The 16,849-nt window shown below is 50.4% G+C and overlaps 1 protein-coding gene across 1 annotated transcript in view; it reads left to right on the top strand.

Annotated features, from left to right (window-relative positions):
* The first annotated feature begins 2,054 nt into the window (after positions 1 to 2,054).
* The window catches only part of col7a1 (collagen, type VII, alpha 1), a 68,585-nt gene continuing 53,790 nt past the window's right edge, over positions 2,055 to 16,849 (top strand). The window contains exons 1-13 of the mRNA XM_056606457.1: positions 2,055 to 2,486; positions 7,515 to 7,587; positions 7,760 to 7,940; positions 8,056 to 8,212; positions 8,486 to 8,579; positions 9,106 to 9,264; positions 9,802 to 9,959; positions 10,234 to 10,363; positions 10,546 to 10,665; positions 12,628 to 12,783; positions 13,447 to 13,566; positions 13,843 to 13,992; positions 16,363 to 16,479. Of these exons, the coding sequence (XP_056462432.1) occupies positions 7,524 to 7,587; positions 7,760 to 7,940; positions 8,056 to 8,212; positions 8,486 to 8,579; positions 9,106 to 9,264; positions 9,802 to 9,959; positions 10,234 to 10,363; positions 10,546 to 10,665; positions 12,628 to 12,783; positions 13,447 to 13,566; positions 13,843 to 13,992; positions 16,363 to 16,479 (1,606 nt within the window). The 5' untranslated portion in view covers positions 2,055 to 2,486; positions 7,515 to 7,523. The remainder of the gene's footprint in view (positions 2,487 to 7,514; positions 7,588 to 7,759; positions 7,941 to 8,055; positions 8,213 to 8,485; positions 8,580 to 9,105; positions 9,265 to 9,801; positions 9,960 to 10,233; positions 10,364 to 10,545; positions 10,666 to 12,627; positions 12,784 to 13,446; positions 13,567 to 13,842; positions 13,993 to 16,362; positions 16,480 to 16,849) is intronic.

The raw sequence follows: 16,849 nt of genomic DNA, 5'->3' as shown, positions 1-16,849 counted from the left end.
GGACACGTACGGGCCACCGCCCTGTTGCCTGGATCAGGTACCCTAGAGGGTATTCAGCCGCATCTCTCCCCCCGGGACACTGCCCCGTAGCCTGGATCAGGTTCCCTAGAGGGGACGCCTCTGATCGTGTGTCCACCGCCCCAAGATAGGCTGTCCTGATGGAGGTCCCTCTGTAGACACCACCCACATGCAGGCTGAGCTCCATCACACCTCCACCAGCACCCACATGCAGGCCGAGCTCCATCACACCTCCACCAGCACCCACATGCAGGCCGAGCTCCATCACACCTCCACCACACCTCCACCAGCAGCCTGAAGCAGCATCAGGAAGCCCATATGAGGGCTTTCACTCGTTTATGACCTGATTATGAATGCCTGCACATCGCTCTGTAGAGGAGGCTTAACAAGGGACAGGAAAGCAGGATCTCTTGTGGACTAATATTTCTCTTCACTTTTAATTGAATACTTTTGGAAAAATTAATCAGTGAGCGCAAAGCATAACACTGAAGTGCAACTTGTGCTAGCCTCCCCCCCCTTATCACTAAGCAATCACAGACCCTGAAGCGCGATGTCAGTGGTAAGTCTTGCGGAGGAATGCGTTCTTTATTAGTGCAGCATGGCTGTGTATCTTCAGCACATCTGCCTGACAGCTCCTCGGTCCTCGCTATCCCCTCCCTCTTGCTTTGTTTGTTTCTTCCCTTCTCATTCGTTTGTACAAATTGCATCACTGCAACACGGTATTATTACCCTTCACAAACACACTGGGAGAGCTTTGTCCTAGTGAACTTCCTTCCTGCTATTCTTAGCTGGACCAGAATCCATTCCAGCGGATGTCTGGGCTCCACAGAACCGATGTACTGACACTCTCATCTCCCATCTCAAGTGCACAGGCCAGAGACATGTGACAGACGCGTCCTCCATCTCCCTGCACCATGGTGGTTCAGGAGGCTTCTCACCAGGCCCGGTGGGGCCACTTTTCACCAGGCCTAGTGATGATGGAGGCTTCTCACCAGGCACTGGTGGTGCCTCTGAAGACCATGGTGACGTAGCCCCGACTTACACTATGTAACACATCGCCGTGCCAACGACCGCAGCATTAGTAACAGATTCTCTGTCATGCGGGAGCCCAGGTGGCAATGATCCCAGTTCACACTTCTGTACCGTAAAGTAGGTAGTATGGGAGCAGGTGTTTATCTAGCAGTGTTTCTATACCATAAAGTAGGTAGTATAGGGGCAGGTGTTTACCTAGCAGTGTTTCTATACAGTATGTAGTATAGGGGCAGGTGTTTATCTCGCAGTGTTTCTATACAGTAAAGTAGGTAGTATATATTGGCAGGTGTTTATCACTTCTGTACTTTAAAGTAGGTAGTATACGGGCAGGAGTTTATCACACTTATCTACCGTAAATTAGATAATATACGGGCAGGTGTTTATCTAGCAGCGTTTTTATACCATAAAGTAGGTAGTATAGGGGCAGGTGTTTATCTAGCAGTGTTTTTATACCATAAAGTAGATAGTATACGGGCAGGCGTTTATCTAGCAGTGTGCTAACGTACCGCTACAGTGCCCGGCTGAAAAACACTGGATGAGGTCACGAATGTTGATTTATGAGGGAGCTGCAGTTGAAAAAACTATCTTGTGTAGTTATGAAAATCTTTAGAGGGCGAGGCTGGGGCAGGTAGGCAGAGGGGGGAAGGCAGAGGGGAGAAGGCAGAGGGGGAGGGAGGCAGAGGGAGAGGAAGGCAGATGGGGAGGTCCAAAGTATGGGAGGAGGGGGAGGTTTGGAGGCTGGGGCAGAGGGGGAGGTTTGGAGGGAGGGAGATGGGGAGGTTTGAAGGCTAGGGCAGGATGGAAGGGAATCGGGGGGGGGGTTTGATGGCTGGAGGCAGAAGGGGAGGTTTGAAGGCTGGGGCAGAGAGGGAGGTTTGGAGGCTGGGGCAGAGAGGGAGGTTTGAAAGCTGGGGCAGAGGGGGAGATATGAAGGGAGGGAGGGAAATGCGGAGGTTTGAAGGGAGGGAGGGAGGCAGCGCGGGGAGGTTTGAAGAAGAAAAAGAGAAAAAAAAAAAAAAGCGAAAGGCAAGAGGGAGAGCCAATGATCCCTCAGGCATCCCAACAAGTCTGGACGGTTCCGCTGCTGCTTAGTTAAGCCGAGTCGAGGAACGGAGCCTCACGGATCAGAATGGCTTCAGCTATTCATCATCAGCATGTTACCTCACCACTAGACACGTTCTGCACTTAGACGCGCTAAATTAACGCTGTCAGAAGATTTGGGTGACATTACTGCGGGTTACTCACTTTCACGGATTTCCTCCGTCCCTATCATCGCTGACAGGTGGACATCACCGGGTTACATTTCTACGTTGAACATACCGGTGCAAAGGAAGAAGAGGGAGAGAGGATATGCCACAGGTGGAACGGTTGGATAGGACGTGAACAAGTATTTGGTCCAGAGGAGCTGCTACACAGAGAATTGTAGGAGTCGTCAGGTAGGCCCGCTGCAAAACTGGGAATACTGGGAATATTCTAAGGACGTAAGTCGCAAACAATTCTAAACTTCTAGGCTGCAGATTTCATATTGTGCATTTACTTTGTAGATGTCAGTGAACGGACCACTTTATAATCTCAGTAGGCCTATAGGGCTTGCCTTGCAGACCATAAGGTGCATACTGATAAAGTTAGGGTGCTGCTAATAACCGATCCGATTAATCACCACGCCGTTTCTTGGTTTTACTGCCTGTTTTAGGCTCACGTCAGAACACTGGACAGATGAATTAAAACGGCTCACGTTATGCACCTCCTGGCCGTGCGTTCTGCGACGCATTGAAGTTCTAGTGCGCATATGGCAATACGAAGATGGTGACCTCGGGCGAACCCGACCACATTTAGTATCCAGAGAGACGCGTTATTCACAGACTAGTGCAAACGTGGTGATATTGTTTGATATTGCTTCAAATACATTTGGAGGATATGAAAAGGGTTGTTTTGTATCGTGCGTAATGGGAAACATCTCTTCTCGCTGCAGCGCATTAATGACGACGATGTTCTCCAAACCCTAACTAACCCACGCAGATATGATAAACTGGAATATTACCAAGAAATCATTGTAATGATTGATTTCAGTTATTATATCCAGTCAGAGTCTTTACTGGTGTTTACATACATCACCCATCTCTTGGGCCTACCGTTTCTATCTGACATGTCTTAGGCCTACCGTCTCTATCGGACTCATCTCTCTTAGACCTACCCTATCTGACAAGTCAAAGGCCTACCACTTCCATCTGACATGTCTTAGGCCTACCTTCTCTATCACATGTCTTAGGCCTACCGTATCCATCTGACACATTTCTTCGGCCCATCGTCTCTATCTGAGAGGCCTTAGGCCTACCGCTTCCATCTGACACATGTCTTAAGACCTACCGCTTCTATCTGACATTTCCTTAGGCCTACCGTTTCTCTCTGACATGTCTTAGGCCTACCGTTTCTATCTGACATGTCTTAGGCCTACCGTCTCTGTCTAATTGCCTACCGTTTCTATCTGACACAGAGGTCAGTAGGTCGTTCGGATCAGGACAGGCTGGATTCTGATCGTTCTTTTTTGGAGGTAATCTTACTAAGACAACCCCAGTAAGAATGGACATCTTAATTCTATTTATTTTATTCATCAATTTGTTAATTCATCCATTCAGACTGGACTCGGTGAGGGAAAGCATCAGATTCAATGATTGTAACAGTTCCCTGTGTCACCGGAGCAGCCTGCTGGAGGCTGATTCTCCATGACAGGACACGCCATGCTGAGCGAGCCAGCCTCCCACTCCACACTCTCCTCCACACAGGGCTAGGGTCAGGACCCCCCCGGAGAATGGCATCTCCGCTAGCCCTTAGCTTCTTTTAGCTTTCCTTCTGCCTGAATGCCGCCTGAACGTTCCTTCATCCGCTGATCGCCGTCTCTTTGCTTCATTATTCTACTGGTTCTGTTGCCCTTTTGAATCCTTGACCTTTGAACCCATATGATTGGCTAGATTCCTAGGTGAGAGGGAGAGTGGGCGGGACATCAGAGAGTATGCTTTAACTCTTCCAGGTGTGGAGGCCCCCCCAGGAATGTTTTAATTAAAGGTTATGCTTCCGAACTATTGAACCACAGAGTTTCACTTTTTCAAATCTGTTGGTAAATATACACGTTCCGTGCTGTAATCATCTGTTGAGGATCATTATCATCCTCATCAACATCATCTCTTCTTCTACGGAGCCAGCCAGCGTCTGAGCGTGAGGAGAGGACTTTAATCACCATGGTGATGCTGTCTGCATAGCTTTAGAGGGTTCTAACACTGGGACCTGGGTGGACTCAGAGACCTCATTAAGGGTCAATAGTAAGGGTCCTCACTAAGTGTCTTCACTAAGGGTCAACACTAAGGGTCCACAGTAAGGGTCTTCACTAAGGGTCAACACTAAGGGTCCTCACTAAGGGTCTTCACTAAGGGTCCTAACTAAGGGGCTTCACTAAGGGTCAACACTAAGGGTCTTCTCTAAGGGTCCTAACTAAGGGTCTTCACTAAGGGTCAACACTAAGGGTCCACAGTAAGGGTCTTCACTAAGGGTCCTCACTAAGGGTCTTCACTAAGGTTCAACACTCAGGGTCCACAGTAAGGGTCTTCACTAAGGGTCAACACTAAGGGTCCACATTAAGGGTCTTCACTAAGGGTCAACACTAAGGGTCCACAGTAAGGGTCTTCACTAAGGGTCAACACTAAGGGTCCACAGTAAGGGTCTTCACTAAGGGTCAACACTAAGGGTCCACACTAAGGGTCCACAGTAAGGGTCTTCATTAAGGGTCAACACTAAGGGTCCACAGTAAGGGTCTTCACTAAGGGTCAACACTAAGGGTCCACAGTAAGGGTCTTCACTAAGGGTCAACACTAAGGGTCCACAGTAAGGGTCTTCACTAAGCGTCCTCCAGGTCCCACTTTTGGTCCTGGCTGGACTAAGGGTCCCCACTGGTACCCCTCTGGGTTCTGGGTGGACTCAGAGTCCCCACTAGTACCTCTCTGGGTTTTGGGTGGACTCAGAGTCCACACTGGTACCTCTCTGGGTCCTGGGCGGACTCAGAGTCCCCACTAGTACCTCTCTGGGTTTTGGGCGGACTCCGAGTCCACACTGGTACCTCTCTGGGTCCTGGGGGGACTCAGAGTCCCCACTGGTACCCCTCTGGGTTCTGGGCGGACTCAGAGTCCCCACTGGTACCCCCCTGGGTTCTGGGCAGACTCAGGGTCCCCACTGGTCCCCCTCTGGGTTCTGGGGGGACTCAGGGTCCCCACTGGGTCCCCACTGGTACCCCTCTGGCTCCTGGGGGGACTCAGGGTCCCCACTGGTCCCTCTGGGTCCTGGAGGACTTGAGGAGCCGCCCTCAGCAGCACCACAGGACAGAGGAGGGAGGCAACATGGGCTGAACTCCCATAGGACTTCATTTCACACAATTGATTTGATGATGTTGGTGAACCCAACATCACCAAATCAGGGATTGTTTAATCCCTACCGTAGGTAAAGTTTAATCCCAACCGTGTACATGGTGAATGCAAGGTCATTGGTTTGTGTGATTTATGGGTTGCATGTCGGGGTTGCAAGAGGCAGGAACTTTGGCTTTGTGCTCCTCTGAGTCACAGCAGTGTGGTAAACACTAACAGATCTCCAAGGGCTGTTGGCTTTTCAAAAGTCTCTGAAGCGTTTGTTTGGGACAAAGTCAGACAAGGGACAGGGCCAACTCAACTCCATTTCCTGTTCCACAAATAGAAATTCCTCCTCGAAGCCCGACACCATTATATGAAAGGATAATGTTTGTAGTGTTCGTAGGGTTGTTGTTCACACATCTGTTCCAGGTGCATGATGCTGAGTAGTACCAAGTGACTCACAGAAGCAGTTCAGCTCGATCTCAGGAGATCAACTCGGATCCATTCACATGTTGAGAGGATTTCTCTTTCCTAGGTCACAGTTGGTCTTGCTTTGAAAAAAAACAAAATCTAATAATTTCCTTCTTCTTCTGTTCTGTCTTCTCCTGATGGGAAGACTATTTGGGGGAACCTTGGTTCCTTCTCTCGAGGTCGCTTAGTAATCAAAGCCGTTCTCAGAGGAGTGCCGTGTGATGTGCCATCTGCAAGGTATTCACAACGTCCTTTTCTTGTGGCTCGCCTTCCCCAACACGCATCTCGGCGTTCCCAGAGGAATTAAAGCCACATGCCATAGTAGGCGCAATGTCTGTCTGCAATCTGCAGAGACGCGCGCCTCATGTAATCCAAAGTGACCTGGAGTCATCTCAGTGATTTGATCAACAAAAACACTTTAGGCTTGATGTGTAGAACACTGCCTTTAAAGTAATAGACAATGTCTTCTTGTAAAATGATCTCCTTTGAAGGGGAGAACAAACGGTCAGGGTGCAGGAAGCTGAAGAGGACGCTCAGTGTAGCGTGGGAATGGTCGTCCAAAACTCAAGATGCTTTCACACAAAGATGCTCTGCTCCATTGATGTGAGAGGGGCCAGGTCTGGTCTTAGTTAGTTTGTGTGCTGTCTCTCTACGGTGCATCCAAACCGAAGAGTGATTCAACTTCTGTTGGAAATAAAACATGACTATAAATTACTTGATTTCAAACGTTTTGTAATTAGCACAGTTTTGGTTTTTATTATATCAAGTTTACTGACAGATCATTTTATAGTACACACATGAGGAGGATATTTACCACCTGACTGGACAGGCATACTGTGCCATCAGAGCTCTGGCCTCACGAGGCTCCTCACACATCAAGGTGTTATGAGTTGTAGGTGAAACCCAGCCATAGGCGATACTGCCTCCCATTAGCCTCACCTGCCAGTCTCTAGACGTCCGAGTTCAGATGGGATATTCAGCGTGAGGTGCTGTGAGAGGAACTGAAGCTCCACAAGTGGAGTGTAATTGTAGTCCAGGGACAAGATTATCTTTGGTCTCAGAAAGTAAGCCCTCCAGGTTCCTGAACAAGAACATACCTATGTTCCACTATGTCTCTTGGATGAATGACAGAAGCTGTAGCAATGTTTGAACACTCAACCAGTAAACAAGTGGTTCTGACCAATGTTTCTCTACATTTTACAACAATGAAAGACACAGAAGAACCATGGCAGTTACATGAGAAGTCTTACCACTAATCAGATCAGTTAGATAGACGAGCCACAGGCAGGAGGAAGTGATCCTGCAGGGTTGTTGCGAAAGGCACCAGACATGCTAGCCTGCTGCATTTTAAAGGCTTTGCATGAAAATGAACAAAAATATGTTCATTATTATTGTTTAAACTACCAAGCCTGCTGGTACATGTTAACCTATTCCTCTTTTTTATTCATCATTATTTGCTTTGGTGATTTCATTTAAATCCAAACAGTAAACATTACATTATAGCGTAGAGTGTGGAGAATACTTTTACCCTTTCATTTTCACAATGAAAGTGCTAAAGGTTTAAATGTCACGCTGTGTCTAAACCTGTCTGTCTGTTGCCAGGTAGTAAAGATGTGGGGCTGGTTTCTGCCTGTGGCGGTCCTACTGTCATCTGTAAACCAGGCTAAGGCTCAGGGTAAGATTATAATTACAATCCTTCCAGCGTTGTATAATCTTGCGTTGTGTTCCTGAGTCTCTGTGTAACTACCCCTAACCCTATCCAGGCAGCTGTGATAACTAACCCTAACACTAATCCTAATACCATCCATGCAGGTGTGATAACTAACTCTAACCCTAACCCGACCCAGGCCGGTGTAATAACGCTCAGGCAGCAGACATCGTCTTCCTGATCGACGGATCCTCCAGCATCGGCAAGCTCAACTTCCTGCAGGTGAAAGGCTTGATGGTGGGCGTGGCCAGGCCTTTCATCAGCAATGTGGGCCAATCAGGAGTCCGCTTCGGGGCCGTGCAGTACAGCGACACGTCGAGGTAAATGAAAAAGTCAAGGTTCAGTCCTGTTACTGGTCTGATGGAATGACCCCCCAGCCACACGTTCATCATGTTGAGGAGTTCCGGTCACCAGCTTGTGGTTGTTGTGTACCAGGGTTGAGTTCACGTTCACCACCTACCTGAACGGCACGGAGCTGCTCCAGGCTCTGGAGAACCTCACCTACAAGGGCGGGAACACTCGCACCGGGGCCGGCCTCAAGTTCGTCGCGGACAACTTCTTCAACCCCGCGACCAGTCGGGACGTCCCAAAGGTGGGAGGTCAACCTCTTACCTGTTACAGAACTGTTACACTACTTTATTAACCCAAATGTGATGAATGGTGAGTAGGTTCCCATACAAGAAGTGTGTCTTGGTGCGAGAAAGGAATACGACATATAAGATATTCAGAAGGGATTTAGTGGGCATTTGATTGAGAGCTTTGACTAAAACAAGTCTTCAGATCTCCGGACTGTATACCAGAATGCTGTCCAATTACCTGTTCTCACCTCCACTTCCTGTCCGGGGCCATGCTGTTTCCTGTTCAGATCGTCATCCTGATCACGGACGGCAAGTCCCAGGACAGCGTGCAGGAGCCCGCCCAGAGGCTGCGGAGCCAGGGGGTCATCGTGTTCGCAGTCGGTAGGCCTCTCGGTTTGGGCTCTGACCAGACTCCCTCTGTTTGGGCTCCGACCCGACCCTCTCCCTTTGGGCTCTGACCAGACTCCCTCTGTTTGGGCTCCGACCCGACCCTCGCCCTTTGGGCTCTGACAAGACTCCCTCCATGTGGGCTCTGACCAGACCCACCTCCATTTGGGCTCTTACCAGACTCTCTCTATTCGGGCTCTGACCAGAATCTGTCTGTTAGGGCTCTGACAGACTCTCTGTTTGGGCTTTGACCAGACTCTCTGTTTGGGCTCCGACCAGAATCTCTCTGTTAGGGCTCTGACAGACTCTCTGTTTGGGCTCTGACCAGACTCTCTGTTCGGGCTCCGACCAGAATCTCTCTGTTAGGGCTCCGGCAGACTCTCTGTTTGGGCTCTGAACAGTCTCTCCGTTTGGGCTCCGAGCAGACTCTCTCTCCGGTTAGGCTCTGACCAGACCCTCTCACCTCTCTACATTCACTCTCCCTCTCTGAAGCCCGCTGTCCCTCTTGTCTCTCTCCCAGGTGTGAAGAGCGCCGACCGGAGCGAGCTGGGGCTGATCGCCTCCGAGCCGCGGCGCGACTTCACCTCCTTCGTGGGCGAGTTCAAGCTGCTGAACACGCTGCTGCCCCTGGTGGGCCCGCGGGTCTGCTCCAGCGCCGGGGGCGTGTACGCCAGCGACGGTATGGGCCCACCGCCCATCTGCACAATAGCACCCGATGAGGCCCCCACTAGAGGGCCCCGCTAGAGGCCCCCGTTAGAGGGCCCCCTTAAGAAGTGGTAGCTTGATTGACTTAACCTTTAATATATGCTAGGCTCACAGAAATGAACTTAACGCTGAATAAGTCACATTCAACACTTGAACTGAATAAAATCACAGGGGACTGAGCCAGCTCATGACCTGCAGCTGTTTTCTGACATCACAGAGTCACTTAAGATACTAATTGCTTCTCCGCAATGGATCAGGGACCCAGCTCAGTATGCACTTTGTTCACCGACAGGTAATCGTCTTCCTCCTCATGTTGTCCTAGAGAGACAGACAGGTGGTCGTCTTCCTCCTCATGTTGTCCTAGAGAGACAGACAGGTGGTCGTCTTCCTCCTCAGGTTGTCCTACAGAGACAGACAGGTGGTCGTCTTCCTCCTCAGGTTGTCCTAGAGAGACAGAACGGTGGTCATCCTCATCCTGACGTTGTCCCGGTCGTCACCCCTCTCTCCACAGAGGCCTACTCTGGTCCGTCCAACGTTCAGTTCGTGGGCCAGACCTCTGATTCGCTGAGGTTCCGCTGGAGTCCGGCTGGAGGGCCCGTGAGTGGCTACGTGGTCCAGTACACGCCTTTGTCCGGCCTGGGACAGCCAATCACCGCAGACTTACGTCAGGTGGGTTCCTGGGAATGCAGCTTGGCGGTAAAGCCCTGGTATCTAGATGGACAGCTAGATGCAGGTGCATGAAAGGTGAGGTGAGGTGAAACAAGGATGAACATGTCCTCATGTCTGAAAGGTGGATCCTCATTATCCTCAGAGTAGGTGTTGGCAGAGGGAGTCAAACCAGAGAAGGATGGGCATGAAGAATGCTTATCTTTGGCACCTCGTGGATGGTTCCTCGGGAACCTCCTTGACCTGCCTTGCTCAACGGTTGCGTTTGCTCTGGCAGGAGACGGTGTTGGCGAACCAGCGGTCCTTCACGGCCCGGGAGCTGCGGTCGGGGACGGACTACCTGGTGACGGTGATCGCCCAGTACCCCAACAGTGTGGGCGAGTCCACGTCCGCCAAGCAGCGCACCAGTGAGTTGAACAACACCGCGGCACAGGGCTGCCGCTCTGACGTTGTTCAGGCCTCCTGTCGGGCAGTAAACTGCCTCCTGGTAGACAGATGTACACGAATGGATGATGTCATGTATGTTGACCCAGACAGACGCGATGGAGAGATAAAACATTCTGCTCATGGTCTGCTCCTGTCTCCCCAGGGTCCTTGCCCGGGGCGTCCAGTATGCGCCTGGTCCAGGCTGGGTTCTTCTCTCTGTCTCTGGCCTGGGAGCGCCCCTCCACCTCCTTCCAGGGTTACAGGCTGACCTACGGCCCGCGAGGTCAGAGCCACATATTCCCCCCCCCCCCCTCCTTTGATACATCGTCTGCACATTGGCAAGAAGCCAATCCTCTCTGAGAAATGCTCAGGGATTCATCCTGACTCTGCTAAACAACATCCAATCCAGTGTTCCCTAACTACACCCAATCCAGTGGCTCTTAAATAAACACAATCCAGTGGTTCTTAAATAAACACAATCCAGTGGTCCCGAACTAGACCCAATCCAGTGGTCCCTATCTATACCCAATCCAGTGGTCCCTAACTACACCCAATCCAGTGGTCCCTAACTACACCCAATCCAGTGGCTCTTAAATAAACACAATCCAGTGGTCCCTATCTATACCCAATCTAGTGGTCCCTAACTACACCCATTCCAGTGATCCCTAACTACACCCAATCCAGTGGCTCTTAAAGGCACCCAGTGCCACTTTATGTAAACATTCAATGAAAAATAAACATTCAATTTCTAGTCTTTTTTACACGTAGTAAGTTTCAATAACTCCATACCATTACATATCGACATTCAAGGAGCAAAGATGAGACGTCGCTGTGTGGTGAGAACTGATAGAAAATCGTAAACAACAACAATCGCCGGTGGGGAGAAGCCATTTTTCCATTGACTCGAAGCCTGCTTTATTTATTGTAGGTTACAAAAAATAAAGAAAATGGCGGCATTGTTGTTGTTATCGATGTTCTATCAGTTCTCACCACACAACGACGTCTCATCTTTGCTGCTTGAATGTCGGTATGTAATGGTATGGAGTTATTGAAACTTACTACGTGTAAAAAAGACTAGAAATTGAATGTTTATTTTTAAGCCTCGAAAGTTGCACTGGGTGCCTTTAAGTAAACACAATCCAGTGGTCCCTATCTATACCCAATCTAGTGGTCCCTAACTACACCCATTCCAGTGATCCATAACTACACCCAATCCAGTGGCTCTTAAATAAACCCAATCCAGTGGTCCCTATCTATACCCAATCCAGTGGTTCCTAACTACACCCAATCCAGTGGTCCCTAACTACACCCAATCCAGTGGTCCCTAACTACACCCAATCCATTGGTCACTAAATCCAGTGTTACACAACATCGAGCATGTCCTTATACACTGTAGTGGAATATCGAGAGTACTAGATAGACTAGCATTATTAAGCGGCCGCTGGCAGCTTAATTATGCATGTAATAAAAACAAAGAAGAAATGAATGTCCTGAGGCCCTGGCTGCCATCAGGTGATTTAGTACCTGATATTACCTCCGATATTACCTGCAATGTTCAGCCCATCCTGTCATCGCTGATCCTCACAACTGGAGCAGGACACCTGAGGTGAAGCTCTCCCAAGGCGTGTGACAGACAGGGTGTGGCCGCCTGAACTATGAGAACGTCTGGATACCAACGCCATGACTCACCGTTCAAAAGCTCCCCTCAGGGGTTGAATTTAGGGCCAAACACTAAAGCCCCAAATGGGATACTGGGAGGTGCAGGAACAGCGCCCTGAACTCTAGCTCGGGGCTGCGTTAGGAGAACAGGTCACAACATCCCGATGTGTGTTTAGTGATGAGCGGTGCGATGTCCTCACCTGGTCACTGTTACAGCTGCCCAAACCCAGGCTGACAAATCAAACCAAGCCAGAAGATACAGAGATATGGCCACAGATTCGTAGTATAAGCTGGCCTTCAGGTTTAGTTCCCTGCGTAGCTTTAGGCAGCATTTTTCTGGTCTCAGTTGCCAGGTCTCTTTCGGTCATCAACCAGTTCTAACGTGAAGGATGAAGTGGTAGTGAGCAGGGTATCTTGTCCCGGACACCTTTCTGTGTGGTCGTTTTTTCATTATCCTCCAATAATCCTCATTGTCCTCCCAAGGTCAAAGTAACCAAATAAGTCAGTGTTTGGCTATTATCTCTGGTGAGGTGTAGGTCGGCCCTCCAGCGTGGTGCTAACTCTTGTGTCTCTGGTCTCTGAGCAGGACAGGCCTCCAGCCAGCTGCAGACGCTCACCCTGCCCGCGGACACCTCCTCCACCACCCTGGAGGGGCTGCAGCCCGACACAGAGTACGCCCTCAGCCTCTACCCGCTGTTTGCACGCAACGCCGCCCCGCCGTCCAACCTCACCGCCCGCACCCGTGAGTAACCCCCCCACTGGAGGCATGCAACACCATGCGATAGCGATGCCACACCCGAATGACACCACGCTAAAGCAACGCCATGCTATAGCAACACCGCGCTTTAGCAACACCAAGCTATAGCAACACCACGCTATAGCAACACCACGATATAGAGCTACACCACGCTATGGCGGTGCCACACCCTAATGGCACCAGGCTAAAGCAGCGCCACGCTATAGCAACATGCGCTATAGCAACACCACGCCATAGCAGCACCACGCTCTAGCGACACCACTCTACAGCGACACCATGCCACAGCAACGCCATTCTATAGCGACGCCATGCTATGTTGACACCACGCTATGTTGACACCACGCTATGTTGACCCCACGCTATAGCAACACCATGCTATAGCAACACCATGCTATAGCAACACCATGCTGGCCCTCTGACCCTCACCATTATTATACAACATGGCCTCTTCTTGCGTAGAAAAACATGGATAATTTGTCTTCGAGCTGAATAACTGTTTTTATTACTTCCTGTGTGTGCGTGTGTGTGTGTGTGTGTGTGTGTGTGTGTGTGTGTGTGTGTGTGTGTGTGTGTGTGTGTGTGTGTGTGTGTGTGTGTGTGTGTGTGTGTGTGTGTGTGTGTGTGTGTGTGTGTGTGTGTGTGTGCCAGTGCGTCTGGAGCCTGTGCAGCAGCTGGTGGTGGACACGGAGTCGGAGAGCAGTGTGCGTGTGCGGTGGAGGGGCGTGTCCGGGGCCCGGATTTACCGGCTGGTCTGGGGGCCGTTCACTGGTAACGCAACACTCACAACAAACCACAGCGCCCCCTCTGGCCAAACCAGGGGCACTGCAAGCTGTCTCTAATTAGCAGAAATCTGCGGCAGCATATGTTTTGATTTTGTGCAGGTTCCCATTGACGTCTTGTTTTGTTGTAGGCATCAATATAATCTAAAGAAGATTTTTCTTGTTTATCCATAATTGTTTTCCCGTTGGACATTTCCGTTGATGTTTCCCTGCGGCGCGTCCCTCCTCCTCCTCCTCCTCCTCCTCCTCCTCTTCCTCCATGCAGGCCGTGCTGTGGACACCGTGGAGGCGGCCGGGAGCCGGGAGTCCCACTCTCTGACCGGCCTGACCGCCGACACGGAGTACATCGTCACGGTGATCCCGATCTACGAGACCAGCACTGAGGGCCCCGCCACCACCGCCAGGTTCAAGATAGGTACGGTGCAGAACTGGTACTGAACTGCTACTGGTGCTGAACTGCTACTGGTATTGAACTGGTTCTGGTACTGGTACTGAACTGGCACTGGTACTGGTACTGGTAATGAACTGGCACTGGTACTGAACTGGTTATGGTGCTGAACTGGTATTGGTACTGGTTCTGGGAGATGTGGGTTTTTTTCCGAAGATAATAATGATGATGATGATGACAAAAAAGCTCTTCAAAGGAACTACCTTGTTTACCTTTCTCTGATATCTTCAAAAGAAGGAGAGGTAATAGTTCAGTCACATCAAGCGCCCACCATTTAACTGAGGGTCTACACTGGAGTGAATATTATGATGGTTCCACTGTGTGCTCTGAGTCATGACCGGGCTGACGTGCTGCTGATGATATCCCCCCTCCAGTACTACCTGGTAATGAACCCGCTCTCCCTGAACCGCATCATGAGCCTTTAATAGAGCAGACGGTTGTTCCTTTTGAAGAGGCTAGGAGCCGCCCTTCCAGCCGTCTCTGAGCTGTAGGACTGCGGTGCCGTGAAGGCCCCTACCGGGAACCGCAGAACCAAAGCATCTGTGTTGATTCAGCTAATAACTAATCATTTTCTTCCTTTACTTTAAGCCCTCACGGATTCAGTGATTCTTCAACCCTCCAGGTGGCCAATTACTCTGCTGCCGCCTGCCATAACTGCACACACACACCAGCACGCACGCACACACAGCCACACCCACACACACACCTGCACGCACACACACACACCCAAACACACGAACGCACGCACACACACACACACACACACACACACAGCCACACATGCATGCACACAGACACACCCACACACACACCCAGACACACACAAACGCATGCACACACACACACAAACACACCCACACAAGCACACACAAACACACACACACGTTGTATGGAGGGAAATTACAAGAAAATACAAATCCTCCATCCTTTTATCGAACAATACGTGTTAAAGCTGGTCTTTGAGCAGAGCTTGGAGCGGCCAGCTGTCAGTAGCGGGTGAGGGCCTGGGCAGGTTGTCAGGAGTAGGGGAAGAGGCACAGACCCTACATGTTACTGTTTCAGCTCTGTTTAGGAAACATTCCGACCACACCCGCGCACACACTCATTAGGGCAGACAGACACACGCTCATCACAAACGCAGACCTTTCCTTTGTGACTAATGCCAATGGGAGGCTTTTTAACTTCAGAGGTTTAGTTAGAGGTGTCTCTGAGTCACTGGGAAGCGACTGAGGTGGGCGCCAGCAGCTACAGTCCCTGTCCCCCGTGCTGGAGTCGGTGTGTTTACAGGCGCTGTATACATCTTCTGCTTGATGTTTGGACCTCATCATGATGCACATGAGACACATGCACACGAGAGGGCTAGAGGTGGCCATGCTTTAGGAAACGCTTTCCCAAAGTAGAGATGAAATACCTTTGTGACAGAAAGGACATTAATAAACGACATATGCAAGGGCGTGTCTCATCTGAGGATGGTCGTACCCCCCTTTGAGGAAGCATCAGTCTTCTACCCCCCTTTGAGGAGGTATCTAAGCTTCTACTGCTGTAGGCATCTGAAGGTGGGAGTGCCCCTCTTTAACAAGGTATCTCAGCTTCTACCCCTCCTTCGAGGAGGTAACTGAGCTCCTACCCCCCCCTTCGAGGAGGTATCTAAGCTTTTACTGCTGGAGGCTTCTGCACGGACACTGGGAGGAAGCCGCCTCTGGTTTCTGGGTGGCTGGTGATTTGGGGGTTGAGGAAATGCAATGTGTGCTCCCAGACGTGTTGTCAGACCGGAGCCTGAGGCCTATCGTGTGTGGGCGGGAGAGACAACCAGGGGGAACTCTGGCTCATCAAGCAGCCTGTAATGTTACCCTTTCAACATCGATGCAAACACATCTGCCAGCATTTGAGCACTTAACTGAGCAAAGTAACGACTGTGGCCCGTATACACAAGGAATGTATAGGAGATGATATGGAAATATTTGCACATTTTACTTGAACAATTGTTTTTATTGCAAATTCACAGAAGAATGCACAAAATTGCCTCAAACATTGTACCCCTTTTCCCTCCCTCCCTCCCCCCCCCACGTTTTCTCCCTTCCACTGGCGGTCCCTCCCTCCCCTCCCTCCTTCCAATATTTGCACATTTAAGTTATACGATTCCGGTACGTTTTATTTAGAAACTAGTTTGAATGGCGCTGATGTTGATTGCTCTCAATCTCACTATATTGTATTCTTGCTGCTATGTGTGTTGAGGCACCAAGCATAATAATTGTTCTCCTGTGTACTTGTACAATAAGATTGTACTAAAGTGATTGTGATTGTGATTGTGATTGTGATTGTGATTGTGTCCCCCAGAGCGGCAGGAGCAGCAGGTCCTCAGGGCTGAGCCCTCCAGCCCCTCTGCCATCCGCCTGCTGTGGAACCTCATCCAGGCGTCCAGAGGCTACCGCCTGGAGTGGAGGCAGGGCCAGGGTGGGGAGACACATCAGGGCACGCCCAGCCATACCGGGACACACGCTGCACCGCGTCAACGCGCACGCGCTAGGCTGCGCACGCGGCCAGGCTCACGGCCATGCACCTGCCTGCACTGCAGTCGACCTGCAGTTCAGGCGCGCACACACTCACAAGCACGCACGCACACGCACACACATACACACTGACAGACACACACACACATAAAGGCAGGCATACACACTCACACACACGCAAGCTGGCACGCATGCACACACACACACACACACACACACACATAAAGGCATGCAAACACACCCTCACACACACGCACACACACACACACACACACATAAAGGCATGCAAACACACTCACAACACACACACACAT

The sequence above is a fragment of the Gadus chalcogrammus genome, chromosome 13 (assembly GCF_026213295.1).
Source record: "Gadus chalcogrammus isolate NIFS_2021 chromosome 13, NIFS_Gcha_1.0, whole genome shotgun sequence".
Lineage (NCBI taxonomy): Eukaryota > Metazoa > Chordata > Actinopteri > Gadiformes > Gadidae > Gadus > Gadus chalcogrammus.
Note: the sequence above shows the minus strand (reverse complement) of the source record. Positions and strands in the feature narration are given on the sequence as shown.